The sequence below is a fragment of the Fundulus heteroclitus genome, chromosome 17 (genome assembly GCF_011125445.2).
Source record: "Fundulus heteroclitus isolate FHET01 chromosome 17, MU-UCD_Fhet_4.1, whole genome shotgun sequence".
NCBI lineage: Eukaryota > Metazoa > Chordata > Actinopteri > Cyprinodontiformes > Fundulidae > Fundulus > Fundulus heteroclitus.
In genome coordinates, this window is record NC_046377.1 from 12,519,543 (window position 1) to 12,536,364 (window position 16,822).

Below are 16,822 nucleotides of genomic sequence, written 5' to 3' on the forward strand. Positions count from 1 at the left end.
TCTACATATTTATCCTTAGTTAAATTCAGATGCACTTAAGTGTTTGTTGCCAGAAACTTCAATCTTGTTCTCACCTGACTAAAGCCCATGGTTCCAGTCAAAGGCCCAGTAGTAGCAATCCCAACACATATACAATTGTCATGGTAGGGCAAAAAAGATTGTTCTCACGTGGCTCTCAATCAGTTTGCAAGTAGATGGCATCTAATGGTTGTCATGGAGACTTGGTGACCCCAAAATGCCACTGTTTGCTGCAGTTCTCTAACAATGAATTTTGGAGATTTATTTTTAACTAGTAATTGGGCCTGTGTCCCAACAAATAGTTTTGTTTTTGTTTTTTTAGGTTTTCACAGCAATAGTGGCTTTTTTTTTTTTTTTTACAGTGGACTGACAGGAAAGCAGGTACAAGAGACATGTGGCAAAGGACCACAGCTCGGATTCGAACCTGGGTCAGCCACGTTGAGGACTAAGTCCTCCGTACACGGGTCGTGCACGCTAAGCACTGTGCCGCCGAAGCACGCCCCTAACAAATAGTTTTGCTAAAAAGAATAATTTCTTAACTTTGTATTTTTGTCCTTACTGAATAAATTTACTGAAATTAAAAGACTGATTTTTCTGAAAGTTTTAGGCTCAGGTGGCGTTACCATTTCATTTGGTTTATGTAAAAAAAAATTACAATCATAATTGGGAATGCTAATAGGTGTGGCTAATTCTTTATAATTTAATAGAAAATTTACTGTAAAGTAACCATAAATTCTGAAGTACTGAAATCAGAAAAATGTATCTATGTAAGCCCTCTACTTGATTTAGAGTGAGATAAAGGGTTCTAGAGAGAGTGATAAGGCGCGGATTGTAAAGATTTAAACAATTGCTCTCCATCAGTTGTATTTACTTCTTTGACTCATATCTGCTCTCGCACTGCATCATTATGTGACAAAGCAGAACGAGTGGGGGTTAATAATTCATTCCACCAGAAACAAGATAAAAAATGACAACACCATTGCTAATTCTGTGTAGGCTAGACCCTCTGGTTCTTATCAAGAACACATGCCATCCTAAACAGCTCCACCTGTAAATTCCTCAACTCAGAAATAACACATGCAATTTGAATAGAGTCGCCTGGTGCAGCATGAGCGATCAAAATTGAGTGCCTGTGTCAAAATAATCCTTCATTCAAAAGAAGTGAAGACAGAAATTGTCAGAGACAGAGTGAAAGCTTCTTTACATCGTCAGAAGGATAAATGCCCAGCTTGTAATAAGACATTCATACAGTGACACACCTCTGCTCACTAAAACATGAATGTTGTACAGGGATGTACAAAGGTTTGTGATGCCATAACTATAAATAGTAATAAAGGAAACACACAAAATAAAATCTAAGATAAAATAAGGGAAAATACTACCCTTTTTTCTTATATTTAACATTTGTGCAAACCTTTGCAGAGTAATATCTGATGAAATACAAAAGCTGTTTTCAATAAATCCACTTACACCCTTAGTTTTTCAAAATCCATTCCACACTAACAAGCAACTCAAACGTGGAAAGTCACTGAGATATTGTTGAAATATTAACAGGTATTAAAGAAAAAGTCTATGACAATAGACTATAATATCAGCTAGAAACTTAATATAAGACACAATTCAACATAAAAGGGCTTGTAAATAGTTTCTATTTTGTGAAATAAAAATGTAATATGAAAGGGACATTAAACAAGAATCATATTTCACAAATTACTGACTAGTCAGTTGTGGCTATTTGTAAAGTGGCTTGGAAATGAGAACCAAAAATACAGCCTACGTACCTGTTTATTACACTAACACATTGCATGAAACTGCAAAACCAGCAGCTGTCTGTCAGGTTTAAAATCACAGCTTTTAGAAAGCAACTGCTTGTGTGGCAGCTAGTGTCAGAACAAGGGAATTCATCATTTATTAGCACAAATGTGCTAAAAATCTAATGGAAGAATTATGGCCTGTTACAAGTAAAAATGCCATAGAGATGTACATGCTGGCAGTATTGTCAATGAACAAACACAACAGCTTAAGTATTTTAAATTCAAATACAATTCTGGAGCGCATATATATATATATATATATATATATATATATATATATATATATATATATATATATATATATATATATATATATATGCTTTTTATATATACATATCATGGTTTAGTAAGACTTTTTTCTAAATAAGTAATACAGCACAGGTACTTGTTGAGGCTTTTTCATCGTTTGTATCTAATTACCTAATTAAATCCAGTGAAATCAGCACTATACAAGAGCTAACAGCTGATCTTCTTTCATCCAAACAGGAAGGAATCCACATTCAATATAACTGAAACCCTCTAATTACCTCTTCTCCCTAATATGAGCAATCAGGACTAAATACTTCTATCATTCTGAACTAGTGTCATTCAGGTGGGATTCCCTTCCTTGCTCTCTTCTAGTTATATGTTGACTGACATCAAAATGCAATTTCTCTACATCTTCTGACAACATCACTGCTGCATAACCTCTCTTTTCATCTAGATTTGTAAAAACTAGCTTGCAACAAGCATGACATTCATGGCAAACACCTAGACAAACAAATAGGATGCTTCATCATCTTCTGTCAAGACCAAGTCAAATGTGTTTCTGCAAAGTAAACTTAGCAGATAGACTGAAAGAAATGAATGGAGTGGCAACTATGAAACCAAACATTTACTTGTACAGCTCAAAAACAGATAAAAATAATGCGCTGCTTACCAGATTGGAATTGGTGGCATTTGAGTCATCCTCAGGGAAGGGGATGTAGACGGCTAAGGCCACACAGTTAGCAAAGATGGTCATCAGGATGATGATCTCAAATGGTCTGAGTGGAGAGTTAAGGAAGAGTAGACTGCAAAGCAAAAGTTCCATCCATCCATCCATCCATCCATCCATCCATCCAGCCATCCATCCATCAATCCAAGAATAAGTCATAGATAAGCATTCCAGAAGGGAAACCTAGGCATCCCACTCTCAACAGACCTTATCCAACTTATTGGATAAGGTCTGTTGAGAGTTACCCAACTTGTTGAGGCACAGTAGGGAAACATAGGACATATAGGCCCTCCAGGGTGTTTGTGCCCAGGATACATCCTGAGCAGTTAAAGAACCACCTCAACAGACTCATTTTGATTTATCTCTTTTCCAAGGTGTCTTCTGTCAACTTTAGTCTCCAAGCATTTTTTGAATTGTCAGCTTCTCACTTTCATCTCTAATTCAAAATCCAACAACCCTACATTGGAATAGAGTTGAATGGAATAGAAAAGAAAAGAAATAGGCTTTATTGTCCCTCAGGGGATAATTAGATTAAAGAAATGTATAACTGAGAAGGGTGGTTTGAAAATGTTCAAAACCAGCATGTGTGTATGCATAAAGGACAATAGACTACAAGAATGAAATATCTGTGCAAAAACAGCATGGAAACCGCTTGTATCTGGGATATCAATGTATTCAATAATACACATCTCCAGGTCAGAAATGAGGGTCAGGACCAATACAAAACACTAAATCAAGAGTTTTATTTTATTTTATTTTTTACTGTTCTCTTTTCACGACAGACCAGAGCAGTACAGGCATTACTGCAGACCAGACACCAATCTATCTTTTCTGTCACACGCTCCATCTTGCTATCATTCATAACGAAGACACAAAGCTACTTGAAGTCCCTTGTTGGAAGCAGACAGTGACCCCTGACCCATAGGGCACAGTCTACCTTTTTCCGTTAAGGTGCATACCCTGAGCACTGAGAGGAGCTGATTGTCTTTCCAGCCACTTCATACTTGGCATGCTCTTCCACTCTAATGATGACAAGTGTGGTCCCTTGATAGGTGGAACATAGTCTTCAATCCTTTTTCTTCAAGATTGTGACCACAGCACTGATCTGCCAATCTACAGGTATGGCCTCAGTCCTCAATGCAACTTTAAAGAGGCGTGTCAGCCATGACAGCCCAACAATGTCCACAACCAAAATGTAGATTACTACATCCCCCCCCCCCCCGCATTTGTTAAAGGTCGATACTCTTTTGGAGATGTACCCTAGAAAAGTATTTCAAAATTCAAGTTTTAGATCTTTTACTAAGAGCTTTAGGTAAGTAAATGTATGCTTACACACAGCAAAGAAAGCAGTATTCCTTTGCTAAAGGAGATCAAAGCTCTTAAATGTGTCTTTTGGTGAAGAGTACAACACTTAGGAAACTTATGAATCCTCTTCATGTGTGTGGGCGGGCGAAACTCATAGAGACAACGCATGTCCTAATATGGGTGCCACAAGGAGCAGGCCTGTCGCGTGGAAGACGGGATGCTAACCGAAAAAGAGAGAGAGAAAGGGAGAGGCCACGATGGAATGAGAAGAGAGACATAGGTTTATGTTTTTTTTTGGAGCGATCCTTGAGATGGGACTGACCTCATTATTTCAGACCTCTGAGAGAAAGGAAGAGTGGGGAGTGAAGAGATGGAGACAGAGAATGTGAAAGAGAAATAGAGAAGGTCTGGTTTTCATCAACATAACTACAAAATGCTACCTCTGTCAACTTTTGTCTTCTCTTTTTGTCCCATCTCTGTTCCCCTTTTCTACTCTCTCCCTCCTTTTATACTACTGTTCTATGTATACTACAGTCTTTATTCTCTCTTAAGTAAGTTTATAATCTGTCCAGGATTTTTTTGGTATACATAAGCAGCAATTCACAGACAAGTTGTGAAGTCAGATTATTAGGTTAAAATAAAAAAATAAGATAATATAAATAATCAATAGGATAATGATATTAGACTCATGTCTATCTCACCACTGTGCACACCTGTAAAATAATTTATGGTCTCTTGGCTGAAGAAACCTCTTTCACAAAACATTTCCAGCCTATAGGCGCAAGACGAGCCATGTCTGAGCTGCTGCTGGCTATTCATAACTCACAAGTGGAGACAGGAATATCCTGGACTTGTATGAGCTTTTAGAAAGTAAGCCAGGAGTGCAGAACAGCAGGAAGTGACGTCAGCAACGACCATCAAATTTGACCTCCCTTTTGAAATGTTCTTTACCCTAAATACTTTCCTAAAGATTTGGGTCTCAGGTATTTTACACAAAAGTGGTATATGTTAATTGACAAAGAGGTAATACATTGTTATGTAAGTAACTTTTGCTGATGAGCATCAAAGCAGGATTTTTGCAGAAGTTTGCCCAAAAGTTGTGCTATGCACCTCTAAGTGCAGTATTACTCACAAGTGGAGACTGTGGGATATTGTCACACAATTAACTCAATTTAACAACCCTGCTATTGGTTAAGAAAAATCTTAACATTTTATTTGTATATCATGCCTTCTTACTCCTCTTACTAGAAAAGACTTGTCCACTCAATTGACTTGCAAACCCAACTTTCCACTTTTAAAGTCAGCTGATGTGAGGCTGTGACCACTTTGCTTTGGCAAAGGGTGTAATTCAGGTGAACTAACTTCAATGTTAACGGCATCGGTCCTTTCACAAAATGGGAGAAAAATACCTGAAGAGGGCACAGAGGCACCCTAATGAATAAAGATCCTGACATTTATGGTGCACAGTACCATGCATGTTTCTGTACTTTAAATGATCCCTAAATGGTGTATGGGATATCACAGTATATAGTCAATGCACAATGTAAGGGCATTTGTGTCTGGTCAAATACGTATTTGTTGTGTCACATTTGTAAGGAAAAATTTTGTTTTAATATGATGTAATATGTGCAATGTTGCGTGGGTACAGCCGCAAAGTTGAGTTTGTGGGTTGCTCCCATGAAACACTTTAAGGATTTCTCTCTGCCAATGCCAAACAGAATATTCTGCTGTTGACTCTTGTTTGGTGTCACTTGCTGGATTGGATGAGGAAAGTTTGAAGAAACAAGACATCCATCCATCCATCCATCCAACCATCCATCCATCCATCCATCCATCCATCCATCCATCCATCCATCCATCCATCCATCCATCCACCCACCCATCCATCCATCCATCCATCCATCCATCCATCCATCCATCCATCCATCCATCCATCCATCCATCCATCCATCCATCCATCCATCCATCCATCCATATTTCCTTTAGGAGGAATTGCATACCTTATCTTTAAGGCTGAGCTTGGGTATCCTCTGGAGCAAGCTCATTTGCCTAATTGTTTCCAGAATGTTGTTCTTTTGCTCATGAGCTATACCTCATGACCATAGGTGAGGAACATAGATAGACTTTGGAGATCTTTGGTTTTTATTTCAGCGCTGTCTTCCCCACAACAGACCTGAGCAGCGCAACCATTATTGCAGATGAAGCCCCGATCCTGTTGTCCATCTCTAACTGTATCCCACCATCACTCGTGAAACAAGACACCCACAAACTAAACCCCTCCACTTGAGACTGACCCCCAGCGTCATCCTTGCCGCTTCACAATCAACAATGCACACTGCTGGCCTGAAGAGGCCAACAGTACAACATTATCTGAAAAAACAAAGATGAGATCCTGAGGTTCCCAAACCTGACAGCGTCCTCTCCAAAATGACACTTTGAGATCCTGTTTTTGCAGATGCCCTCAGTCTGGGTTTGTAGTTCCTCCAACTTCCTTAAGCCAAAAGTCTCTCTCCATTGTCTATCTGAGTTCCTCCTATGCCTTAGTGTTACCGTCCACAACCACAGAACCTGCAGTCCTTCTGGCCACCCATTACTTGTCAGCTGCGTCAGGAGTCCCCATGGAAAACTAAGCCGTAAATGCCTCCTTCTTAGCTTAATAGCTTCCATTACCACTGGTGTCCACCAGCAGGTTCTTTGGTTGATACTGCAACTGACATCTTTTTTTTTTTTTTTTTTTTTTTTTTTTTTTTTTTTTTTTTTTTCCCCAGTGTCCTGTCTAGCACTATGGCAATAGGAATTGATATCTCAATGCCAGATGGAGCTCGACAGATTTTGCTTTTACAAGTGGAGCAAACAGCTTTCGCCATAGTGCTCCACTTGATTTATGCTTGTAAATAGCTTTATTATGATTCCTGCAAGGAGAATTTCAAATTATATGGACATGACAATGGGAGAGTAAAGGAAGAACAAAAAGTGAAAGAAAAGAAAAAAAAAAAGAGTAGAGGTGAAAGAAAGAGGAGATAAAAGGAAGAGAATGATAAAATGTCCTCTGTCTGCTCCATCACCTGGAAAGAGACACAAAAAGAACAGCACAACCAACAGACATAAAGCAACAGATACACTCTTATTACACCTAGATGCCATTGCTTAATCATATATATTAATATGTAAGCTGACATGTGTAATGTGATATTTGAAAAAATAAAGTGACACAACATAAATAAATAAATAAATAAATTATAAGATTACTGTATATAAGTGAACACTTAATACCTGGGACCCAGCACCAGTGGGAGATGTGAAAGTGCACTAGTTTAGGTGAAGATTATCCAGAAATAGCTTGATAGTGATTGTGGAGAACCAAAGACCCACCTTCCCCGAGCACAGAGGCAGGCGTCAGGGGACCCGTAACCCCAGACTCCCAAAGGGGTCCCTAAAGCAGGTCGCCCAGGAGGGGCCGACACAGGATATCTGCAACCCCCCCCCCAAGGAAGGAGCAGAGACGACCCCGAGGAAATCCCCCAGCCACCGCAATGTCGACGCCCTCAAGAGCCGCGGAGACGAGCCCGTGGGCTCCGCCGGCAGCCAGCCCCGCTGAAGTGGTCCCGGCCATGGGCCCTGAGGGCCAGAGGCCCCAGGGGCGCCCCGCCCCCGCGACGAGGGCCCCGGCCGCCCCCCGGGGGGCCAGGCCCCGCGAAGAGGCCGCCAGGAGCGACTGACATCTTTCAGGCCACAGCTTCTGGAAGCTGCATCCGCAATTAAGATGCTGAAAATGGTCCAATTCAGTTCCATGTCTCCAGCCTCTCTTGGGAGGTGAGAGAAATTCAGAACCTTCCCTCTTGCAATCTGAAGTCGCAAACAGGTGACATTGTCGCTCACTGGGAAGAACTACAAAATCAAGGCACTCAGCTAGGGGTTTGTGAAAACCCCCACTCCTGCCTGATGCCTTTCTTCCTGAGCAACTCCAGAGTATGAGAGAGTCAAGCCCCTCTCCAGGAGCTGGTTCCAGAGCCCAAGTTGTGTGTAGAGGTGAGTCCAACTATTTCTAGCTGGTTTTGCTAAACCTCATACAACAACTCTGGCTCCTTACTCATCAGTGAGGTGACATTCCATGTCCCTAAAGCCAGTCCATGTCACCAGGGAATAGCACACTAAGGCCCTTTCCTGCCACCCAATTTGCGTTGCACCCAGTCCCAAAATCTCTCTCTCTCTCTGGAGGTCCCTAAGAGTTATGATTTAAGATCATGCCAAATGATGGAAAGCCTTTCTTTTTCCAGTGAGGGAGATGTTGCCCCACACATCATAGTACTTTTACTAAAAGCAGTTTGGCATTGGCACAGGAGAATTTGCAAATTTTTCATGAGCCCAACCCACATTGTCAACATTGCTACTCAATCCAAAAATGCCTTTTCTTTACAATTCTGGCACCATGTCAGGGTAAATAAACAGGCTTTTCAATAGTACAAGATTTATTGCCAAGAATCATTGTTACAGAAACAAAATTGCAGAATAAACCAAATCCAAGATTATTCTTTTTTGATGCTAATTTTAGACCAGATAATATTTTTCCACATTTTATGAAATATGAAGCAGCCAGATGACTAGAGAAGGGGGCACATATTAGGGGATGCTTGGAGACTAAAGTTTGACTCGCTAGGTAGCTAGCTAGCTAAGTAGACTGAGCTGCTAGCTAGGCGTCAGCATTTTCTTATACTTTTAATGTTTTTGTCCATTTTTAATAGCTTTTTAGGGAAATAATGTTAAAATCACTTATTAAATCAAATTGTTTTGCTCTCAGAATTGGTTTGAAATGAGAAACATTGCTCACAGTCAACCCTCTTTGCGTCTGTAAACCAGATCGATGTGGATGCAGTGCTGATTGTTATCATCATTTCATGCAGCTGAGGAAAAGGTTTTTCTTCTTCATGACAATTGAGGTAGAAACTCAAAAAGAAATCCTAAAACCACTTAACATCTAAGCATCTGTTAAAAGTCTAAGAGTATTTGGTCCAAAACATTACATAACTTTCCAAATATGGTAGGGGTAACTGTTTTTCAAAACCATAGCAATATAATGAAATGCAAAAAAAAAAAAAAAAAAAAAATGTATTTATCATTGTTTAAACTGATACTTTAAATGGCTGCCATGTGCTGTGTGGTAAAAAATAAACTACTTGGGACATCACCATTAAGCAAAACTAATATATGCACTGTTCTGCAAATTGTGCCTTGGAAACAGTGTATATCTGCTGTACGGACTCTGTTGAACTTTCCGGGGGGGGTTTCTAATGTAAGTGGAAATAGATCTGGCTTTACTAAAATCTCTAATACAAACATTTTTGCTCTTCAGGCATACAAATAACCCATTAGCCAGACCAGAAAAAAATATATTTAAAAAAAATAATTTTTATAAATGGCAAAGATTATAGCCAAAAAAAAAATCAATAGTCCTATTAATTAGTCTGAGTAGACATGTGGTGCAATTTTAAAAACAAAACACTTCATTTAGGTGCACTTATGCCACCTCACTCTGGGAATACTTGTAATAGAAGACAAATTCATCATCATTCTATTGGTCTAAAGATTAGTGTACTTAAAAAGTAATATCTGTGTATTTTAATTCAGTTGATAAATACGTTAATGATCCGAAAGGGAAATTTAATAAAATTTTGTCTTTGACTTTACTGTGTGGACTCCCTCCAAAAAGGCGAACTATGGTGTTCAGAGCTCTTTCAGATATTTTAGGATCTGCCCTGCAGTCAGAAAAGAAAAGAAAGCTTTTTGAAAATGTTGTTTATATTTGGATTAAGAACTGACCCTTGAACACTGTTGACCACAAGATCATTCAGCTTGCTCAGCCTGGGACCAGAATGCATTTAAAGTTAATCACTCGCTCTTGTACCGAGGGCTCATTAAACTAACTCCAGAAATGTTGAGATCTACTGACACACGAGTCTGTGACTCACTACGGGGTTTTGACCCATAATTTAAAAGAACCCTTGAGGTCTGCTTCCATCAACATGATAATAAATCTACTTGCTGCTGTAGTGTTGAGAGCAAAACATTGTTTTGAGGTCTGACTGAGAAATCAAATCCAGAAGCAAGTCTGTTTAAAAAAAAAACATTCAGCAGTATGTCCTCAACAGGAAAAAAGAAAAATGAGGCAAAATCTCATACTGTTAGTTCAATGATTTAACATTGAAAATCTAAAATGAGCATCCAGGTGATATTGGATTTCAAGCCCACACAATATAGTATTTCCTTTGTGATGCATTTTAGAACTTAACATCGACATTATGTGAAGCATCTCAAGCAGCCAGCTCTATATACTCACTACATATTTTCACAGTGGGATTCCATCCAGACACAAACACCAAGAAGCTATTTCAGAGATACATCTAGTGGCTCCCATAAACAAGACTGCTCACAGAGTAACACAGATAATCTCTTATCTCGCCAGAACCCAATAAGTGAGCTCATATACTGATGTTATCTGAAGTACAGCAACGCTATGTGGTGGCATGCTCTGAATATCTATTCTAATTTACTTGCATATAAATCCACTATATTACCAGAGGGATTTGGTCATCTGCAGTCACTCACATGTGAACTTGAGTGACATCTCAACCTTAATCTGTGAGGTTTAATATAATGTAGCCCCACCATTTGCAGCTACAGCCACTTCAACTCTTCTAAAAAAAGAGATGTTCCACAAAATTAGGAATTGTGTTTGTGGGAATGTTAAGCCATTCTTTCAAAAGCACATTTGAGAGATCACACTGGTTTTGGGAAAGAAAATCTGTCTCACTGTCTGCTTTAGTTTATCCCATAGGTCTTCTATCAGGTTGAGATCAGGACTCTATGCAGACCAGTGAAGTTCTTCCACACAAAATAAGCTCATCCACGTCTTCATCAAGCTTGCTTTGTGCACTGCTGCTGAGTTACTACATGCTTGAACATAAATAAGCAATCCTCAAAGTTTTCAGCATGGAATTGTTCAAAATGTTTTGGTGTGCTGAAGCACTAGGAGTTCCTTTCCCTGGAATCAAGGGGCCAACTACAAATCCTGAAAAACAGCCCTAGACCATAATTGCATCTGCACCAAACTTTACAAACAGCTTTACACCTGACACAATGCAGTCAGGGAAATGCCACTCTCCAGGGAACTTCCATACTCAGACTCATCCAGTGAATTGTCAGACAAGAGAGGCATGATTCATCACTCCATAGTAAAACATGTTTCCACTGCTCTAGAGTCCAGTGGGGAGACGCTTTATACAACTAGATCCAATGACTTGGTTAAAGCTGCTCTGCCATGAAACCTGTTAACTTGTTTATTTATTTTTTTATTTAATAACAAAGGTTATTAATTAAAATAAAGATTCAGCTGTTCAGGTTGGGAAGGAAATTAGGCACCTATCAATTGAGAAATTAGGGTATCTATTGTCCGTGGAGATTTTTAGGTAATCTAATAATAATAATAATAATAATAATAATAATAATAGTAACTGTAAATAGTAGTATTAAGATGCCCCATCAGCTCAGGACACACTGTATTATAATCAGTTTGACCATCTACATACAGATTTGTTGTACCATGTAATGAATTTTTAATGCACAGATCAACAAAAAAGTGACAGCTAACATGTTGATCACCACAGCAAAATTAAACCATGCCACAATTTTATGTTGTTAATTTTTCTTTCACTTATTTCCATACATTTTTCTGTACTTTGTCTTCTCAGTCTTTGGATATGTGTGAATAAATCATTCTGGGAATTGTTGGAAATGATCTAAAGACTGATCTTTCACTAGGTTTGACTGCTCATGTTACCATGGGGGTTTATTCCTTCCCCATTCTATAAAATCCTTCTTTTTTTTTTAGGTAAACCACATTAACAAAAAGTGATCAGTTGGAAAACTATTAATATTTGCACTTCTGCGATGCTGAGGTACATTGCCAAAGGCCTACAAAAAATACATCACTGATCCCATGGGAAGATATTTTCATGTTTAGATGCATGTGTCTAAATTTCGACCGTCTAAGTGGATTTAGTGGGACAGGATTCAGAACATCAAAACAAGACTAAATTGGACACAGCAGTATTTATATTGTGCTTTGATATATTTTCTGTTTTGCGGGACTGTCACAAATAATTATGCAATCTTATATTAAATACAAAATTCTTGTGTCAGATAATCCCCCCCCTCCCCCCCCCCTAGTGTGAGAGACAGAGCTGTAAGAACAAAGAGTGCAATCATAAATTAAATGGTGAAAATCTATCTCCTATTTTCCTACATTACTGCATTCGTTGTAATGTATTATTTACTTAATGGAGCACTCAACTAAGAAAATTAAAATTTATGTTTCTAAATTCCAGTTTAATATTTTCCCCTTCACTTCCTTTTGTTATATCACTGCTTCTTTGCCTCCCTTCACTGATTGTTTGCCCTCCACCTGCTATGTAATTTTTCTTGTTTACCCTCCATCCCACTCCTCCATACCTCCTCAGCTTCTCCACTCCATTATCTCTCCTGTCAACATCCATGTCCTACCCACAGCCCTGCCCTTCTCATTTCCCTGAAGCTTCCTCTTCTCCTGTCCCTCTGAGGTCGATTTGTGGCTGCGCTTTTCCAGAGGTGACGCTGATGGTGACCCGCACCCAGTATTGATTACTTCGATTGTGACACTGATCGTTTCCACCTCGTTTTGCTTCTCCTATTATTCATCACCCTGAGGCTGCAGCAGGCCATTGTGATTTAGAGCTTGAACATAAAAGAAAAAAGATGTGAATGGACTGAGAGCGATGGAGTGTAAAGAAGAATATAGGAGGAGTGATTAAAATAAATTAATTTGTTTTACCCTACGGCAAAGAAAATAAAATCAAAAACTAGTTAAAAAGGTATAAAGGCAGATAAGATTGGAGACAACCACTGTTATTATGAAACAAATGAGATAAGATAGAATGTTTTGAATGCCTGATGGGATGGGATTATCAGCAGATGTAAAAGATAAAATGTCTAGGGTATCCAATTGCTACTTTTTTAAGGTCTTTTGAAAAGAAGAAATAAGCAGCAATGTAGCTCCAGAAATCACATTTTTTCTTTCTTGGAGAATGAAACTGACCACGTCTGTGAGTGTAGTCTGTGTTCACAATTAAAATAACTACCTTGTCACATTTTTAACAAAGATATATGTATAGGAGAATAAAATGTGGTAAAAAGAAAGGCAAGTGTCCTTCCTGGATAGGTCCTAATGATAAGTATATTTAGAAGATTTTATCTTAAATTAGTTTCTGTTCAGCAGCATCAAGCCCCATAGTATAATTTAGTTTATCAAGGCAGCTTGATCCTGCCTGCATAAACTATAAACTGCCTCGTAAAAGTATATACCTTAAACTGTTTCTGCTGTTGCCACATTGCGATCACAAACTTCATTATATCTTGGGTGGATTTAATGTAAAAGATAAGTGCTTAACTGTAAAGTTGAGGGGAAATAATACATGGTTTCCAATTCTTCTAATGATAAAAATCTGAAAAGTGTGGCATGAATTGTGCACCACTTTAATTTGACACCTCTAAAAAAATTCCTTGCTAACAATCACCTGCAAAAGTCGAAAGCAGTGAGCAAACAGTTTCACAGTGATAAAGTAACCCAGCAGACACCTCCGGGACAGAGTAACGTAAAGGTTTAATGCAGGGTAAGGCTGGAAAGCTGTGTTTAGACAATCAGCCAAAAGACCCATGCTAACTCATGAGGAGCCATAGAAATTTACAGCTCAGGTGTGAAAACTTGACAGGGCAAATGCCTGTCACATACTTCTACAAATTCAGGCTATTATAGCTTGAAGAAAACCCTTGTTGAAAGAAAGACATCAGAGGTTTAAAGTTCGTTAAATTCATGTCGTGGACATACTATAAAAGGAGAATATTTATTATGCAGAGATGAGTATGAAAGTAAACTTGCAAAACATGAAAAAATACTATCTGTGGTAGAAAGCAAACTCTGCATATGACCTTGAATGCACCATACTCAAGGTCATCCTCATTTGGAAAATGGCAAAGGCAGCATCATGCTGTGGGAATACTGGGGTGATGGGTAATACTAGTAGAAAAACTTCAAACACCCAACCAAAGCTGCTCTTGAATGGTTTAGCATATCCATGTCTCAGAATGGCTAAAGGTCTGGACCTATATTCAATCATGAATCTGCTGCAAACCTTAAAAATTTGATTCACAGATTTTTTACATTAGCATATGGCGGAGCTTTAGCTGATTTTCTTAGAGCACTGGTGCTAAACTTTCAGTCTCTAGATGTGCAAAGCTGATAACAATGTAGCCCAAAACCACTTGCAACTATAACTGCAGCAAAATAGTCTTCTACAAGTATTGACTCAGGGACTGAATATAAATACATGCCAAACTTGTTAGATTTTTAGTGTTTACAAAAAAGTAATACATATGTACTTTCTCCCCTCCCATTTACAAATACAGCATGCAGTACTTTGCATTATCCCATAAAATAAAATCCTACTAATTGTTTGCTGTAACGTGGCAAATCTGAAAGAAGTTTAAAAGATATGAAAGCTTTTGCAGGGTTAGGTGGATGTGAAATGTTAAGATTTAAAAAAAAAAATTTGTTCAGCTGTTCGACTGGAATTACACTGGCAGTCTCTTTGGTGCTCTTAATTAAAAGGTACGCCGTCTGAGGATCACAAACATTACCCTTTTAAATAAAGTAATTATTAACACATATATGTTTGTATGTTTCTTGCATATCATTCAGTTTTCTTTTGATTTAATGTATTCATTCGGTCCACTTCTGTGCTACTTTAATTCATTTCATAATGTTAATTCTAATAGCTTTACTTGTTTTATTCTTTGTTTGGCTGTGAAGCACTTTACTAATGTCATCTGAGAAAAATGTTGTATAAATATCCATGACTGTAATTTACTTTATTAGGTTACTTTATATTTGTTTAGTGATTATTGTGAAAAGTTCTTTACTATGGTGAAATCTTCAAAAACAATCACATCTCCTTTTAGTATGATTTAGTGATGCTAGGTTTTTTATTCAATTTCCTTCACTATTAATGCTTGTATTTACGTTTTAAATCCTTTAAATTTATTCAGTGAGGTAAAAAGATTTTGAGCACTGCTAGTGCCCTGATATCTTACAAAGTAAAACTTCCATTCTTCTTGTAAATATGAGGTTGATTCATTTGCAACTCAGTACAACAAATCTGGAGAGAAAACTCATTCTGAACTTGAAATATTTCCTTTATGAATAATGAATGAGAAAAAAGTAAATACACAAAAATATCTTTTTGATTTTTTGTTTTTTTTGTTTTCAGTGTCCTTCAGGCTACTCAGCTAAACAGAACCAGTCCTGTGTTTTGGGATGACCATGCCTCTCAGCAATTAATGGGTAAAAAAGGCTTTGTAGAGCAACATTCAGAACAGAGATTAGAAATAATCTATTATTGATGGTTGGTTAAAGGATACTTCCACTCTACGATGCTGATGCACGCCCGGCGGATGGGGTTCTTGAGTGTGAGACATAGCAGGGCCCGTGGTGGCCTTGTGGCTGTCGTTGTGGTTTGTTTCTTGGGTTTAGAAGCATAGTGTTGTCTCTTCCTTTGCGTGGAGCTGGCTGTAGATATGGGGCCGCCCCCACCCGACCCAAGTCCCGCCCCTCCGCCTGATGCAGCGTTGCCCATCATCTTCGCCTGCCGCGCAGCATCAATGGCCGCCTGCCAGCTCAGGGCCGCTCCCGGGGTGGGAATGTGCTCCGGTGCGAGGCCAACCACACCCACCCCACGGTTGACCCCTCCTCCCCCGCCACTGTGGTCGCCATGGCTACCGCCACCTCTGTGCTCATTCGTCAGGCCAACGGGAGGAGGCCGAGGAAGTGGAGGGGGAGAGTAGTCGGAGCCTGCAATGGAGAAAAATAGAGGAAAAAGGAAAAGATCAAGTTAGAAAATTATACACTTTCATTATCAGTTAATCAGTAGATCACTTCCCTGAGTAACCAGCTGGTACCTTATTGATTAAAGAGATTACACATGGTTTCTTAAAGTTGTTCTAATTTTCTACTTTGGTAGGTTAATTCAAATGCTGCAAGGGTCTCAGCTGTTACTGAATCCTGCATATTTTACTGTCCTTGAAGAACAGGCCACATGCACATGTCCTCTCAAGAGTACGGCTAGTACAGCACAGCTAATTATACCCTGTTTAGCTCTTAACCATTCATCCAAGTTTTCATCATGCTGAATTGTAAAGAAAACAAAACGAAGCATAACCATGGCAGTTTTAATGTCCCCGCGGTCTGAAACAATGGTTTCAGATGTGTAGTGAAACATTTCCTCACTTTCTCAGCTTTAGAATAAACAAATTTGCTCTGTCCGTGTCTAAATCCTCTCCCTAATTCAACTTCATAAAATGGGAAATTCACTGTCTTGAAAGTTAAAAGGCTACACGTTACTTCTCTTAACAAAAAATTATTATCAGATTAAAAAATTATTAAAAATTATTGATGAAAATTTCCATTTTCATCAATACTTTCTATGTTGAATGTTAAATATCTGACTTTATATCATAATTTTTCCCACCAAATGTCCTTGAGTGCATCACTGATGTAATCAGTCTAAACAGAAGTTTCAAACACAAACGTCTCACTGGAAGCAAAGTGGATCAGATGCACAAGATG

At 38.7% G+C, this 16,822-nt stretch overlaps 1 protein-coding gene and 1 long non-coding RNA gene across 2 annotated transcripts in view; one reads left to right on the top strand and one right to left on the bottom strand.

Annotated features, from left to right (window-relative positions):
- cacna1c (calcium channel, voltage-dependent, L type, alpha 1C subunit) overlaps positions 1-16,044 on the bottom strand; it is a 175,672-nt gene extending 159,628 nt beyond the window's left edge. Inside the window, exons 1-2 of the mRNA XM_036148968.1 lie at positions 15,619-16,044; positions 2,752-2,857 (exon numbers count right to left, since the gene is read on the bottom strand). Of these exons, the coding sequence (XP_036004861.1) occupies positions 2,752-2,857; positions 15,619-15,836 (324 nt within the window). The 5' untranslated portion in view covers positions 15,837-16,044. The remainder of the gene's footprint in view (positions 1-2,751; positions 2,858-15,618) is intronic.
- LOC118566565 overlaps positions 1-16,822 on the top strand; it is a 115,302-nt gene that overhangs the window by 35,872 nt on the left and 62,608 nt on the right. The window lies entirely within an intron of this gene.